Source organism: Phaenicophaeus curvirostris, chromosome 1 (genome assembly GCF_032191515.1).
Source record: "Phaenicophaeus curvirostris isolate KB17595 chromosome 1, BPBGC_Pcur_1.0, whole genome shotgun sequence".
Lineage (NCBI taxonomy): Eukaryota > Metazoa > Chordata > Aves > Cuculiformes > Cuculidae > Phaenicophaeus > Phaenicophaeus curvirostris.
In genome coordinates this window covers 2,201,908-2,219,695 of record NC_091392.1, presented here as the reverse complement: position 1 = coordinate 2,219,695, position 17,788 = coordinate 2,201,908, and the positions used below count along the sequence as shown (strand labels likewise).

At 41.3% G+C, this 17,788-nt stretch overlaps 1 protein-coding gene across 2 annotated transcripts in view; it reads right to left on the bottom strand.

The window, feature by feature from the left end:
• The window catches only part of CHCHD3 (coiled-coil-helix-coiled-coil-helix domain containing 3), a 179,027-nt gene that overhangs the window by 27,129 nt on the left and 134,110 nt on the right, over positions 1–17,788 (bottom strand). For both annotated transcript variants that reach the window (XM_069865723.1, XM_069865804.1), the window contains exon 6: positions 10,369–10,439. In XM_069865723.1, the coding sequence (XP_069721824.1) occupies positions 10,369–10,439 (71 nt within the window). The remainder of the gene's footprint in view (positions 1–10,368; positions 10,440–17,788) is intronic.

The following is a 17,788-nucleotide window of genomic DNA, read 5'->3' as shown; positions in this document are numbered from 1 at the left end:
ATCTTGTTCAAGAGCTCTGATGGGAAAACAAAGGTCGGTGGCACTGACCTCCCTTCCCGCAGCTTGCACACACACAAATATTAGCGACTGATCAAGGATTGCTGTCTTTCCACCCCATGATTTCAGAACGGATGGTTACATAGTTGGGGGCCTTAACTAAACAGACAGCACAAGGTTCTGCAACATGAAGTGTCATGTTCTAACACGTAAAGGTAATTGGTGATTCATTCTTCACCCAGTAACCAGAAACAGGTGGATGCTGCTTAAAATATATATACTATCAACTCTGCAAAACGTGCTTCCTTCCAGAAAGAGAGATTTGCTGTTGTGTGCTCCAAAGTAGGGGCTGTGAGATTTGTACTCTTTGAGCCTACAGATGGCTTGGACTCATAAAAAAAAAACTCCTTAAAAACAGTATTTGTAAATCTCAGCAACAGTAGATTACAAAATACAGAACAAATTAATAATAAAAAAGAAGAGACTGTGGGTTTTGACCTTCCTTGATTTAATACTGTAATTGGGAAATAATTTACTCGTGTTTATACAAAATCCCAACAAAGGCTGCTTAACGCATTAAAACAAGAGGCTTTAGTCCTTGAAAGGGAGCACGAAGCCAGATGTACCGCTGCAGAGCGTTACATGCCAACTGTGCTGCGAAGAGTCAGTCCTCGTTGGTCATGAGCGGCTCAGGAAACTGCAGCCAGCAGCAAGAACTGCCCTTAATGAGCGCATCCATCAATTTTCAGGGGACTTGGTTGATTACCAGCACACAAACCCAGGGAACACGCCAATTTAACTGCCGGTCACTGATGCATGAAGGAAGAGTTTCACTCACTTGCTCTCATAAGGATGTCTATAAAATTACTTAACGTGTCTATGTAAGCAAATACAGAAAAGTTGTGGTGTTCAGAGCCTGCAGGAATGGGGCAAAGGGTAACGGTTTTAAACTAAAAGAGGAGAGGTTTAGACTAGATATTATGAAGATTTTTTTTGCATCGAAGGCAGCGAAACACTGGAGTGGGTTGCCCAGAGAGATGGTAGATGCTCATCCCTGGAAACATTCAAAGTCACTCTGGATGGGGTTCTGAACAACCTGATCGAGTTGAAGACGTCCCTGTTCACCCCAGAGGGGTTGGACTGGATGAACTTCGTGGTCTCTTCCAATCCAAACCATTCTATGACAAGCCTCACCGCCCCAGATCTCCAACAGCTCCCTGCAAAGGTCAGGGGGAGGAGACTCTGACCAAAGCCACCAAAGAAAGAGAGATTTGAAACAGGCCTCACACGGTACAGGATTAGCCAGACATCAGATCCAGACCTTAATTTCTCCTAGACAGAAGTGCCCATAGAAGTGGTTGTGGGGCTGAGCCCTGACATGGCATAGAGAGCTCAGTGAAGTTTTCCAGAAGCACAATGCTGTCTACGAAGTCATCTCCCAACCCAAACCATTCTATGATTCTGGAAAATGAGCATGTTTTCCTCTTCAAACACATCAAACAGACTCACCTGAAGAGGAAAGGTACGTTCAGAAAAAAAGGCATGCTTGCCCATAGGGTTATCCGACTACAATTTTAACTTCATTCTACTACAACTACCCTAACTTCCAGGAAATACTTTATTACTTCAAGTACTAATTCATATAAAACAAATTCCAAGTCAAACAACCTGATCTCATGGGATGTGTCCCTATCCGTGGCAGGAGGGTTGGAACTCAATGATCTTTAAGGTCCCTTCCAATCCAAACCATTCTATGATTCTATGACTTTTTGCTTTAATAAAGCATACTAAAGCTTTATTAATTTTAAGATTGCTTTCTCCATTCCAGACTGTAAAGTATCTAACTGTGTAAAAAACTGGTGACAGCCTGAGGGGAGCTCTAATGAATGTACCCATGATTTCTAGAAAGGAAACAAAAGAGAAAAAAGGATTATGGCAAACATGGAAAGAATTGGCTTGGCCCTCTTAATTAACGTCCTATCTAATAGAATTAGATATTGAAGCCATTGAATAATGTATTCTAAAAGGTAATATAACTCCCAAAAAAATATTCAGTGCTTCAAACCCATCTCCTGACCAAATAAGCACAGTTAAGAGTTCACATTTCAGCTCATACCTTTCAATGAAAACACACATCCCCTTGCAAACAGACTCAGTATTCTGGGCTTAATAGAAAAACACACAGACATTACACAAGAATCCCCTGCTCCCACTTCATTCAGAATGAATCTGCATCTAGCTGAAAAGCACACAATTAATATTTCATCCAGCTCTGTTGAGTACTCTTATTCCTAATGGACTGTATTGATCAAAGGAAGAAAGCTAAACATCTCTGTTGCTGTCGGGAAAACTAAAGTTGTCATTTATGAAGTGATCACCATTTCATAGGTAAATGCAACGAATAAAGGGTTCATAGAATTCAGATATTCTAAAGCTGTTCAAAGGATGTCCTCTTATATATGCTTATAGGCTGGAGAGCAACTGAGACAGGGTAACCTCTGACCATCAAAGTCCCTTTCAAGCCAAGCTGGTGAAGCATTAGGCAACTCTATCTGAAAGGCAGAAATGCAGAGAATCAAAGAATGGTTTGGATTTGAAGGAACCTTGAAGATCATCCAGTTCCAATCCCCTGCCATGCACAGGGACACCTCCCACTGGATCAGGTTGCTCAAAGCCTCATCCAACTTGGCCTTGAACACCTCCAGGGATGGGGCATCTACAACTTCTCTGGGCAACCTGCGCCAGTGCCTCATCACCCTCACAAGAAAGCATTTCATCCAAATATCCAGTCTAAATCTACTCTCCCTTAGTTTAAAACTATTAATCCTTGTCTTGTAACAACAGGTCTGGCTAAAAAGTACATCCTTATCTTTCCTGTAGCCTCCTTGAAGTACTAGAAGGCTGCCACAACGTCTCCTCACAGCCTTCTCTTCTCCAGGCTGAACAACCCCAATTCTCTCAGCTTGTCCTCGCACGGGAGGTGCTCCAGCCCTCAGATCATTTTCCTGATCCTCCTTTAGGAGGTACAAGAGAAATAACAGAGATGGAAAATATTAGTAGTCTCTCCATTAATTTATCTTCCTACCCGAAGCAGCTCTACGTATTCTGGATCCAGACTAGTTCAAAACTAAAGAGGGGTCACAATATCAAATCCATTCCATGAAACACCACTTATACTTCACTAGTTAAGTGTAATGCCATTAGGTATCAGACAACAGCACTGCTTATGTCACCGCAGGCAACTCCCACTGCTTTGCCACCCTCTGCACCTTGTCAGCACAACTATTTGTGCAGCTACGGAGCCCCAGGTAACAAAAAGGGAATAAGGTGGAAGAGCAGAAGGAAAGAGAAATCTTCGTGTACCTCTGATGTAGAGATGTGTTTTAAGCTGAGTTGATGGTATTTAACACTGTGCACTCCTAGCATAATTTACAAACATACCAGAGTGTAGACTCATTGGAACTGTTAGAATGGGTCCAGAGGAGGCTACAAAGATGATCAGAGGGCTGGAGCACCTCCCGTACGGACAGGCTGAGAGAGTTGGGGTTGTTCAGCTGGAGAAGGCTCCAAGGAGACCTTATAGACCTTATAGACCTTCCAGTACCTGAAGAAGGCTTCAAGAAAGCTAGGGAGGGATTGTTTACAAAGGCTTGTAGTGATAGGACGGGGGGCAATGGGCATAAACTGGAGAGGGGCAGATTTAGACTGGACATAAGGAAGATTTGCTTCACTATGAAAGTGGTGAGACACTTGCCACAGGTTGCCCAGCGAGATGATTCTATGTTGTGGCTAACTCAGCACCATTGTTCCCGGTGGTAATGTCAAAAAAGAATTCAAGAATACCACAAGCAAGAAAAGGCTCTGAGGAGACTTTAGAGCAGCTTTCCAGTACTTCAAGGGGGTTACAAGAAAGTTGAGGGGCTCTTTATCAGGGAGTGCAGAGATAGGATGAGGGGGAATGGTTTTAAGCTGAAAGAGGGGAGATTGAGATGTGATATTGGGAAGAAATGTTTTCCTGTGAAGTTGATGAGGCACTAGGCACAGGTTGCCCATGGAAGGTGTGGCTGCCCCATCCCTGCAGCTGTTCAAGGGCAGGTTGGATGAAACTCTGAGGAACCAGATCCAGTGGGAGGTGTCCCTGTCCATGTCAGGGAGTTGGAACTGGATGATCTTTCAACCCTTCCTACCCAAACCATTCTGTGATTCTACCACCAGGGCAAACAATACTGAAACAACTGTTTCATGACAAAGCACTATATATTTGTAAGAGAAAAGATTAATTCAGGGTATTTCTATTTAGAACTCATCATCTTTGGCTGAGCAAAGCGAATTCAGCTAGGAGGGGGCAAAGCCTGCAGGCTCTGTCCAAGGATTTCTAAATAGCTTTCTATTTTCTGTTACTGGAAAAATACTATGTAGTATTTCATAAATAATTTATAGCCTCTGCTTTTAGCTTTGGTTTTGAAAAGCAACTAATGCTAATTAAGGTAGCAAAAGGAACTGCTAGGAAACTGAAAGTTTCTCACCCAGCAGATCTGCACAAGCAGAAACAAAGAAAAACCATTTGCCTGGGTAAATCCAACATGCATTTCTATGTTACAGTAGTATGTGAGTACAACATGAGAGTGACTGAAGAGATTTGCATTCAGGAACTATCAATATCCCTAATTGACAGACAGTGCAGAAGAGTCCCTTAAAAGCCACCATATGTGCCCAACATCAGAAGGGCAACAAGAACAGTAAAATAAACCCACATTTCCCTGGTCTCAGTTCAAAGTTATCATTAAAAAAGCTTATTTTCTCCCTCTACTGCAATTTTTTCAATGTCCAGAAAATTGGCATCACTGCTCGGTGAGACAATTCTATGCAAAGATTGCAGTGTCACTGTTATTCACTTAACGTGGCTTCATTACGAATGTTCTCAGCTTCACTTCCCAGTTAAAAATGGATAATAGCTAAAACACAACTTAAAGGAAATACTCTTTATGCTTTTATGTATTTACAAAGAAGCATCAAACATTTTCAGTAAACATTAATAACAAGCTTCATGATACAGAAGTCATCAATTAAAGGAAGACACAATATTGATGTTCTATCATCTATTTCCATTTGCTCTATCCTGAATCAACCCCCCTGCTGACCGTATTTTCAAGGCTGTAATAGCCCGTTGCCTGGCTGTCACTGAGTTCTAACTTCCACCAGTGATAGGAGCAATGAAAATAATCAAGGATCATGTGAAACACATTGATTTGGTTTGTAAACCTGTTGCTAAAAAGCCTGAAATATGTGAAGACAATACTGTGTGAAGCAGCCTGAGCAAATCCCAACCCTTTCTATGTTTAATCAAATGAGCTCCTCCAGCTCCTGAGAGGTGTTCCTCCTGATGGCAAGGTTAATAATCAAAAGTCTCATAGTAAGGGAATAAAGCAATCCTATCTGTAATTCAGGATAAACACCCACACTTCCAGATAGAATCACAGAACAGTTTACGTTGGAAAAGTTTTTTAAGATGATCCAAGTCCAACCATGAACCTGCCACTGCTAATTCCATCACTAAACCATGTCCCTAAGCACCACAACCACAAAGCTTTTAAATCTTAAGAGAGATGGTGACTTCATCATTTCCCTGAGAAGCTTCTTCCAACGCTTGACAGTCCTTTTGGTAAAGAAATGTGTCCTAATAACCACTCTAAACCTCTCCTGGTACAACTTGAAGCCATTTCCTCTCATCCTATCACTTGTTACTTGGGAGAAGAGGCCAACATTCACCTCTACAACCTCCTTTCAGGGAGGTGCAGAGAGTAATCCCTCAGGCTCCTCCAGATTAAACAGCTCCAGTTCCCTCAGACGCTCCCATAAACCCTGTGCTCCAGACCTTTCCCCAGCTCCACTGCCCTTCTCTGGATGGACTCCAGCCTCTCAATCTTTCTTGTAGTGAGCAGACCAAAACTGAACATAGGATTTGAGGTGCAGTATCACCAATGCCGAGTACAGGAGCATGATCCCTTTCCTACTCCTTCTGGCCACACCATTTTTGATCCAAGCCAGGATGCCGTTGACCTTCTCAGCCACCTGGGCACACAGATGATGCAAAGAATCCTCCATAATAATAGAGCTTAATAATTTCATCCATAAGTCTATCAACGTACAAACACAAATAAACCCTGTGCCCTGATGCAGAATATCCAGAATTTGGTCAAGACACAGGATTTTAGAAGTGATGCACTGAGATACCAGGGAAAGCCTCACCCCTTAGAATCACAGAATGGTTTGGATTGGAAGGGACCATGAAGGTCATCTAGTCCAACTCTGCAGTGAGCAGGGCAATCTTCAACTGGATCAGGTTGCTCAGAGCACCATCCAACCTGACCTCGAATGTTTCTAGGGATGGGGCTTTGAGTTGCACAAGCACCACCAAAAGGAACATCCAATGCCCACAAAGGACCTGGATTTTCCATCTTTTGCCAAGAAACTAGCAGCAAGAAGCAGCTCCAAGTTGTCTAAGAGAGAGCAGTGGAGTGGGAGAGGAATGGCAAACTGTTTCAAAAAGCAATAGTGCACAGAATCACAGAATCACAGAATCATAGAATGGGTCACGTTGGAAGGAACATTTACAGGTCATCTAGTCGAATCCACTGCAATAAGCAGGGACATCTTCAACTGGATCGGGTTGTTCATAGCCCCATCCAAACAGACCTTGAATGTTTCCAGGGATGGGGCACCTACCACCACTCCAGGCAACCTGTGCTAGTGTTTCACCGCACCCACATTAAAATTTTTTTTCCTTGTATCTAGTCTGAGTCTATCCTCTTTTAGTTTAAAACAACTAGGAAGTCTGTTTTCTACTACAAAGAATCAAAACCCACAGACGACAAAGTAAAAACATTTATTTTAGGCAGAATCTGCCCTACCCGCTTACTCTATTCTTAAATGAATAATCAAGATGTTACTTGGCTCTAGACACCACAGGGGAATAAAATGTCACCACCACAGCTGCCAAACTTCCCGCTACCAGCCCTTCAAATTAAGGAAAAAAACCCACAATACAAATGTACAATTTGATTAGTTAAAGTTCAGATCTTTGCCCAAAGCCTGGCTCTTCCTGTAATAGGGCATTCTTTTCTTCTTGTGTAAACTTCTCATTATAACAGAGACATCTTCATAATATAATAATTCTGGTTATAATGCAACTCCGGGTAACATAACTCCGACATTAGAAAAGGCAGCGTGCTCTAGTAATGTTCTTTTAATGTAATTTGTGTACTGCAGGAACTGACTGAACCTGGTCATTTAGGATTTGATCAATGGGAATTAGTGCCTTAAAGAGATGAACCATTTGATAATTCAGAATTTGATCAATGCGAATCAAGACCTCATGGAGATGAAACATTTATCATGAACGTTTGGAATATCGGTCTAATCCAGGAAGCGCCAGAGAAGGTAGTAAGCAGGCATCAATAAGGACTGCAGACAAAGCACAGAAGGCCTGCTGGTTCTCTGGTACGACTCTATGTGGGTTATTTGTCTTTTTCCCTTTTAATGGTGGAAATTATGCCTAAAAATTGATGAAGCCACAGCTGGTGTAATCTCAGGAGCTAAATGGAGGAAGGAAAAGGAAAATTCAGGAAACATTTAAGTAATTAATACTGGATACAAGGAAGAAATCCTTACAATAGGAGTGGTGAAACTCTGGAACACATTGCCCAGGGGGACAGCGGAGGCCCCATCCCTGTAAACATTCAAGGTCAGGATCGATGGGACTCTGAGCAACCTGATCAAGTTAAAGATGTTCCTGCTCCTGCAGGGTCGTTGGACTAGATGACGCTCCATCCCAAAGCATTCTCTGACTCTCTGATTCTAAGTATCCACTTCTCTTTGCCCTTGAAAGAGATGGAGCTTAAAAAAGTTGAAGAAATGCAAGTTATCTCAATAAGCCTTAGTGACTCATTCTAGGCATGTTTAAAATAAAGTGAGACTATTTTGTAACACCACAATTAGATCTATTAATCTCGCACTTAGGACCTGAAATCACACTGACATGTAGCACATCGCTTTATGCATTAACAAAATTTAGCAGTTCAACCTTATTTAATTCTTCTTTTACAGCCAATTAAACATGCTCTTTAAACACCATTGCTTGAAACTCTGTCCTCAATCCTCATATGCAATTAAACTGAACATGAGAAGTGCCTGGTGACACCAAAAGAGCATCATCTTTAGGTTTCACTAAATCATTCATAATTTAGCCATCAAGTTACACACAAAAGACAGTAATAAAATAGCATCTGATGAGTTTAAACCTTCAATAAAAAGGCATGACATTTAAAATGATTTTATATAAAGAAAACTTTCAGTTTTTAAAAATAATATTGATATTTCTTGCACTTTATCAAACCTACCACAGCTTAAGTGTGTAGTTCGGATATCTTTTTTCCCTTTATAAGGTTTTCTTTTTTGTTTTTTAAGGCAATGGACCAAAACTCCAAATAATTTTTCAAAAAATTTGGCTTAAAGTGCAAAGGAAGCACAGAAAATTCACGGAAAATAAATACTCTTTGGTTTATGCAGATAGACCGAAACATCCTTCAAAACAATCCCTCCTGCTCAGGGACCTGGTTTAGCAGTGGATAGGTATGGTTGGACTCGACGATCTCAAAGGTCTTTTCCAACAAAACAATAAAATGGCTTTCTTAAAATTCTTACATATTGCTTGATGCTAAAGATTGGGTCTTGCTACATAAACCAGCTCCGTCTGTGCAAAAAGGAACCCAAACCCATTTGATTTACTTAGGAAATTATTTATAAATTATTTATATATTGGGCAGGGAGGAAACCAAACCCAAAACCATTTCCCACCTCTGACCACAAAAACCATCTAGAGCTATAAACAAATAAAAGATTGGTTTAGAAAAATGAAAGTGACATTATGTAAGAATTAAATTTCAAAATGTGAAAATATCCCAGTGTAATACCAGAAGGAGAGACTTGATTCCCTTGATGGGAATCGCATCACAGGTGAAAAAAATGACAATGAGTAACAACATACCAGGCTTCCCATCCATAATGGGAAACTCCAAATCACACTGAAGTCAGAACAAGAGACAATGGTCATCCTGATCCTCTTATTTAAGGGACAGATGAATTCAGTGCTCAATATAATAATAGAATCATAGAATGGTTTGGGTCAGAAGGGACCTTAAGGTCCATCCAGTTCCAACCTCCTGCCATGAGCAGGGACACATTCCACTGGATCAGGTTGCTCAAAGCCCTATCCAACCTAGCCTTGAACACCTCCAGGGATGGGGCATCCATGACTTCTCAAGGCAACTTCTGCCACTGCCTCATAGTACAACACTTCTTTCTAATATCTCATCTAAATGTCCCCTCTTTCAGCTTAAAACTGTTACCTTTCATACTATCCCTGCACTCCTGGACCATTAATCAGTACAAAAATTTTATATACTCCATCTCTGGAGGTGTTCAAGGCCAGGCTGCATGAGGCTTTGAGCAACCTGATCCAGTGGGACGTGTCCAGGGGGGATGGAACTGGATCATCTTTAACGTCCCTTCCAACACAAACCATTCAATGATTCTATGATACACTGGAGACTATTAAACAATTCACGATATTAAGTGATAAAATTATTTTTACCTTACAGTTAAGAACTTTATTTATATCATCATCAGTTCAAAAAAGCCTTTTCTTGCTCATAAAAAACAAAACAAAACTCAAACCAAAAGAAAATCCCTCCACAGACCAAAAAACCATCACAGAATAATTCATTTTATACAGCATTTCTCAGTTACTGCTGACACAAAAAGGTTGTAAAAAGTTCTCTCTGTATCCTTACTAAAATGATAAATGGAACCTTCTGCCTAATGGATGAACCGGCAGCGAGGGAAGAGTCCAAGGCTAAGGGTCAGAGTCACTTTGATCCATCAATTACTGTATCTTCATTTAACCATCCTCAGGACTAATGAAAATTATTTAATTTGACCTTCCCTGGTAAGGGCAAAATGAAGTTGCTAATTTAAATTCTTTCACATCAGCAAAGCACAGGACGAATACTATTGTAATGCAAAGTTGGAACTACATTTTTGGTGCTCCATTAAGACAAAAAAAATGTTAAGGAATATATGTTTAGAATATTTTACGCATCTTATCAAATCAAAATTAACTAGTACATTACTAACTGTGCATCCAGTTTCTATCTAGCTTATGGTTACCATGCACTGACTTACAGCTCATTTCAATAACCAGCACAGACCAACCGGATCTATGACAGAGGGAAGGGGAATTATTGTGAATTTTAATGTGGATAAGAACTCACCTGGCTGCCAGGCTCAAAAACAACAGTAAAAAAGACTTACTTGAACCGAGCTGACACTTCATCAGCAGCTTTTTGGTATTGCTCTGTGGTAACTTTGTAGAACTGGGCACTCTGGAAAGTAGAAAAAAACAAAGAAAAAAATAGATTTTGTATAAAATCATTTATATGCATGCCAATATCTAGTAAATAACATTAATTTGGACATTTTATCCATTTAAGTTGCTCCAACGTCTTGAAATCTAACTCTCAAATCAACTACTCTACAAAGTTTCAGAGATTACTTTTTTGAGGTGCCTTTTTAAAAATAAGTGTGTCCTCTTGATTCCAGAAGGTTGTGCAAAGGAGCTGGCTCTTCGGGAGGAAACTAAAGAGAGAGACCGAGTAAAAATCACATATTTAGCACTAGGTGCTGCTGGAGCCTTTGAAGCTTCTCCATTAAAAAATATGACAAAAAAACTCCAAATTACTGAATCCTTACTTCCTTGCACATCCTTATTTGTTATTTACACCTATATCCCCATACAGTTTGCAAGTGCTACTCAAGCCAAACTACAAAGTTGCGCAATTAAATTAAGTATGGCTTAACTTTCTTTTTTGCTCCTTGCCTTGATAATGCCTCTCACAGGGAGTTATTTTAATATTCCAAACTTCCAGGTCTCTTCAATCAGTTGCTAATTTTAATTTACAAAATCAGGCAGCTTCAGATTGTATTTTCATCTCCTCTAAACCGAGGAATGCTTTTCACTCAGTTCCACCAAATCATTAATTTCCAAAATGCAAGCAAAACAAGATTGAATCATCAAGCAATAAAACTTTTCTATACTTATAAAAGGCCAAGTTTCTCAGTGGGATGTAGGATATTCAAAGACAAATCACTATAATGTTGTGATGCTTCATGTCTAGATAATATATACTTCGTATTTTTAAAGAGGTTTTTATAGCCTTAGCACAGTTGGACCTGAGATGTAATAATGATAGCACCTGGCTTCACAGTTGGAGGAATAAAGAAAAGTTAAAGCAGTTTGAAAGTTCTCTAAAACCATTTTTCTCTGAGTGGTGGGGCAAACAGGTCATGGAGATGTACAAAGCTTTTGCTGGTACTTGGAAGAACTCTTCCATAGCTCTGCAGGTCTTGAGTTGCCCGGCATTGCAGGGAGTCATGTTAACATGGCAACAAAACTCTACAAATCACACACTGCAGGATTACATAAAAACCAGTTTGAATATTTATTTTAACAATCTACCTATTAATATCATGGTTTAAGGTTATTCATGCCACAAAACTGATTCAAACATTTAGCATATATCAATGGCACAATGCAGTCTATAGAAAGCATCATTCAAATTTTATTTTGGGTAAAGTAAGCAGGTTTTTAATTAAAGATACTCATAGAATCATAGGTTGGAAGAGACCCACTGGATCATCAAGTCCAACCATTTCTATAAAACACTAACCCATGTCCCTCAGCACCTCATCCACCCATCCCTTAAACCCCTCCAGGGAAGGGGACTCAACCACCTCCCTGGGAAGCCTCTGCCAGCATCCAATGACCCTTTCCAGGAAAAATTTTTTCCTAATGCCCAGCCTAAACCTCCCCTGGCGGAGCTTGAGGCCATTCCGTCTCGTCCTGTCCCCTGTCACTTGGGAGAAGAGGCCAGCTCCCTCCTCTCCACAACCTCCTCTCAGGTAGTTGTAGAGAGCAATGAGGTCTCCCCTCAGCCTCCTCTTGTGCAGGCTAAACAACCCCATATTGATGTATGAAAAAGCAATATGCCTAAATCATTGTTAGGTAAAAAGAAAATTACCATCCCCCAAACTCATAGCTAGGGAGATCACCCTTTCGTACAAGTCAAAGATCACAGAATCATAGAATTGTTAAGGTTGGAAAAGACCTCCAAGGTCATCCAGTCCAACCATCAGCCCAACACCACTGTGCCTGCTAAACCATGTCCAAAAGTGCCATGTTTACACACCTTTTCAACACCTTCAGGGACGGAAACTCCACCACTGCCCTGGGCAGTACCTTCCAATCCTTCACTACTCTTTCAGTAGAGCAATTTTACCTAATATCCAATCTAAACCTCCCCTGGCACAAGTTGAGGCCATTTCCTCTTGTCCTGCTGCTTGTTACTTGGGAGAAGAGACCAGACAGTTGTAGACAGCAATAAGTACTTCCCTCAGCCACGTTTTCTCCAGGCCAAATAATCCCATTTCCCACAGATGCTCCTCATAAGAATTGTTCTCCAGACCCTTCCCCAGCTACACTGCCGTTTTTCAGACATGCTCCAGCAGCTCAATGTCTTTCTTGTAGTGAGGGTCCCAAAACAGAACACAGCATTTGAGGTTAGTAAACATGTCCTGAGCAACATTTATCTGTGCCAAATCACGTTATGATGAATGCAGGCAAGACAGCCCACGACGGCAAAAACACCAGATTGGAACTCCAAAAGAGGCAGCGCTATCTACAAAAGCAAAAGGAAAACTATTTTCCATTTGTGTTCGAGGATTCCATCTTCTGAGGTTATTCCTTGTGAATTATAGTCTTGAAAAGTACGGATATCACTGAAAAGAATACCAACTCCAAACACAGGGAAAATTGTATTGCAAGTCTAATATTTTATCACAAATTATAACAAATTGCGTAACAGCCACCGTAGTCAAAGGTCACGCACAGATCACAAAGAGCACAGTGGTCGACTGCGCTCCGGCTTCTGAGATTCGGACCTAATAATTCATTTGTACTGGAATCAAGGGTTCCACACATGTGACTTAGGTTCATTTATTTTTTCATAAATCATCATTGGTGTGTAAGAAAATGAAAATGAAATTCTCCCCACACCAGTGACCCCTTTGCATTTAGCAATCCCAGCTGCCCAATGACAGTCACATCCAGGTTCCTTGGACGGAGAGCCAATCAATAGGCATGTGATCAGGCAGCAGAGAGACTACGGTGTGAGTGCGGACAGGTCACCCTTTGAGATGATGAATAGCTCTCTATCATCCTGCAGTCCCCTACGATGCTAACATTTACTATAATCTTATTTGGGCTGCGATTTATCTTTCTTTTGCCTGATCAATAAAGATGAACACAACAGTTGTAAGGATCGATTGCAATTTTTTATCATTTTCGAGCATGAAGGAGTGTTTCTGACACAAAAACAATATTCTGAGTGTACTTGTTCTACTTTTTAATTGCAGTTCAAGTGATCAACTGCGCTGCTACATATGCCAAGAAATTTTAATCCTACAATAGACTCAAGCTATCAAGAAATCATTTGTTATCTTAGATAAAGTATGTTGTTTCTTGGATCAGCTCTTCCTTTGAAACTCATTCAGGTCCTCTTTTAGAGATATACTGTTTACAATCCAGAGATGAAGCTTCATTTCAAAGTGCTCCCTAATCCTTAAGATAAAAGTGCAGTGGTCATTTCTCTAGATACAGAAAAAAATGGTGCTATAAGATAGGACTGTTAACATAAAGATTTTCCTCAATCGCCAGATAAATATATATATAGAATCACAGCATCATAGAATGGTTGGGGTTGGAAGGAACTATGGGCAGGGACACCTCCCACTGGATCAGGCTAGCCAAAGCCTCATCCAACCTGGCCTTAAACCCCTCCTTAAACCCACTCACAACTTCTCCAGGCAACCACTGTATATTAAGTTACTTACTTAAGTGTTTATGGCCCAAAGATAACACATAGGATGACCAAATAAAGGGAATAGTAGTAATATTTTCTATACTTTGTATCCTTCCTTGAAAAGAAAGAACTGGATTTGTCATTTTGGGGGAAAAAGTGCTTTTTTAAGAGCTACTTTCAAAAAAGGGAAAAGAGAGAAGCATAGGATGGCATTGTGGAAGAGAAGCTAAAGAAGAGATGACATAAATTTTAATTTTAAATCCATCCAGTTTCACCTGATGAATATACAGAGCCAGAGCAAGTCTAACTAATGATATAATTCAGATAGAGAAAAATGAGATCTGATCGGGGCAAAAGTACTTTCGTCCTGTTTGCCCCTGAAATAATCTTCCAGAAAAAAAAAAGTGGGAGCAGAAGCTTCTTCAAGAACGTATTGCGTAGGAATCGGAGAAGAATTATTTTGCGAGACATATCTGCTTTCAAAGGTCTGTGTAAGAAAATAAATTCCTACAGAACCCCAGGTCAGCTGTTTTGTCTGCATGTGGGACCTCAAAGCACAAGTGCGCGTTTTAGTCTCTGCTGAAAATCTTCAGATTTTCAGCCAGGTAAAGTTCTGAAAGATCTTGTGTCATCCAAGCTGATAAAAGGTTATGAAAAGAACCAGGAGAACTTGAGAGCCCTCATTTAATTTCACTAAAGATACATCACATATACCCACTATTTTATTACAAATGTGCTGAAACTGTTTTTACTGCAGACATACCATGACTTCTTCTTGGCATTGAAATTTTTCTTTTAAGCCCCTTGGCTCTTAAAGCCTTGAACAGATTCAATATGAGAGTAACATTCATGCAACCTATTTAAGTTTTTGAGTTTTTTAAATTTAATTTAATAGTTATGCAGTTAAGAGTTTATTTGACAAAGAAAAAGACGTGTGACTGCCATACAAAAGAGAGAAACCTGGCCTTTGCTTCGTGTTAGTGCTGTGAAAGACAAAAATGAGCACAGCTTGACTTCAGAGCAGCGCAGCACCTGCTCCACCCACCAAAGGAACGAAGAGCTTGGGCTGTTTGGCACCTTTGAGAATCAGGGGAGAATTTTTTAATTTAAAGACTTCTTTTGCCTTGTCATCCTCCCCCACGGAAGGACTCAAAGCATCGGCAGGCAAAGATTATCATGTCCCCTGAATGGCAAATTGGAAAGTTTTCTTTGCCTCTTTTTAATCCCTTTCTGCTGAAGTTAAGCTTTCTTTTATCCCTTAATTTAACTTCTGGCCATTTCATCTCAGTATCTTTTACGAACTCATTTGCGGATAATATGAAGCATTTTGGTTTATTCACTCTGTTGACACGCAGCCTGCGATCTATACAGCCTTAAAAGAGATTTACAAAACCAGAAAGAAGGAATGGCTCTTAAGCCTGTAGAGTCGCTTCACAGGTTTGAATCCAGCCTCAAGACTTCTGCAGTCCACATTCAGTACTAGTCCTACAAGAAGTAGGTGGGATTGAGAGCACACTCAGCAAGTTGGCCAATGACACCAAGCTGTGTGGTGCAGTTGACACACTGGAGGACAAGGATGCCACCCAAACGGACCTGGTCAGATTTGAGAGCCTCTGTGAATCAACTGAAGCTCAACAAGGGCAGTGCAAGGTCCTATACCTGGGTTGGGACGCTCCGAAGCACAATTACAGACTGGATGGAGAATGCATTGGGAGTAGCCCTGAAGAGAAGGACTTGGGGGTGTTGGTGGATGGTTAGGAGGTTATTCTGCCCCTATACTCGGCACTGGTGAGACTGCTCCTTGAATCCTGTGTTCAGTTCTGGGCCCCTCCCCACAAGAAGGATGTTGAGACTTTGGAACGTGTCCAGACAAGAGCGATGAAGCTGGTGAAGGGGCTAGTGAACAAGTCTTACTAGGAGCTGCTGAGGGACCAGGGGTTGTTTAGCCTTGAGAAGAGGACACTGAGGGGAGACCTTATTGTTCTGCACAACGACCTGAAAGGAGGTTGTAGAGAGGAGGGAGCTGGCCTCTTCTCCCAAGTGAAAGGTGATAGGTCAAGCGGCAATGGCCTCAAGCTGCACCAGAGGAGGTTCAGACTGGATATCAGGAAAAAATTTTTCATAAAAAAGGTCATCAGGCACCGGCAGAGGCTGCCCAGGGATGTGGTTGAGTCCCAATCCCCGGAGGTATTTAAACAGCTAGATGAGGTGCTCAGGGACATGGTTTAGTGGCAGATAGGAATAGACAGATAGGACTTGATGATCCAAAAGGTCTTTTCCAACCTGGTGATTCTACAATTTTATGATTCTATGAGCCGGCAATGTGCACTTGCAGCTCAGAGAGCCAACCATATCCTGGACTGCATTGAAGAAATTGTGACCAACAGGACAAGGGAGCTGATTCTGCTGTTCTGTGCTGCTCTCGTGAGACCCCACCTGGAATCCTGTGTTCAGTTCTGGAGCCCTCAGTGAAGGATCTCTTTAAGTGAGTCCAGAGGAGGCCACAAAGATGATCTGAGGGCTGAAGCACCTCCTATACAACGACAGGCTGAGAGAGTTGGGGTTATTTAGCCTAGAGAACTAAAGGTTGCAAGAAGACCTTACAGGAGCCTTCCAGTCCTTAAAGGGGGCTACAGGAAAGCTGGGGAGGGGCTCTTTATCAGGTAGTGCAGGGATAGGACAAGGAGGAACAGTTTTAGGCAGAAAGAGGGGAGATTTAGATTAGACAGTAGGCTGAAATGTTTTTTCCTTGGAGGGTGGTGAGGCCCTGCCACAGGTTGCCCAGAGAAGTGAGGATGCCCCATCCCTGGAGGTGTTCGAGGCCAGGTTGGATGGAGCTTTGAGCAACCTGACTCAGTTGGAAATGTCCCTGCCCACAGCAGTAGAAGTGGAAGTGGATGATCTTTAAAGTCCCTTCCAACCCCAACTATGATCCGAAGTCCAGCACAGCCACCCCTGGCCCAAAAGTCCTGGTACAGCAGTTATGCAAAGGAAATGGATACAGGAGGGTGTTTTGGGTTCCAAGGGGCATCATGAGAGGTGTGTGATCACGCCCCACTGTTAAGCACACTATAAAGCAGACCATATGGTTTATAAGCATAAGATTAACTCTTAGAAGAAAAGACTTAAAACGCCCAGTCATTCTTGATCTGTGAAGCTGTCACCAAAAGCAACAAGTGAGCAAGAAGAGGAGGAATTAGGGAAGGTGAAATAACAAAAGGAGAATAAGATTACCTCCTGCAGTCTGCATACATCCCAGTTCCAAATTATATGAAATTACAGCTTTATAAATATACGACCATTTCTATGGCATCTTTATTGGAATTAAAAACCTCTATTTGTCTCTGAATTGATTTTAATAAGCTATGGAAAACCAAGCGTATAACATCACGCAGTTTCCCAAGCAATACTGCATCTCTTTTCTACCTCAAATGGAATTAAAATGATACATGAATGAAGTAATTTCTTCTGAAATGTCATCAAATCAGGCCTTTGCTCGACTTTTTAGATAAGTTATTTTTTATACCAGTTATGACTTTTCTCATCTGATCCAGCTGCGCCACTCAGCCAACTGTTGCATTTTTCAGCTCCAGAGATGAAACAAAGGATGTTCAACTCTGCATTCAGGGAACCTACGTACAGCTCTGACTTGTGCTCTTCTTGAGATTTTTACGTGCTGTTCTGAACTCCCTTTTGAATGAGGGGACTGATTGACCTTGGCTTTGTTTTGCCTTCATCAGAGGACAAGAACTCACTGGATGGACCAGAAAATTCTCGGTACCTGTCACAGGGCTGAAAATAAGGTGGCATTCAGC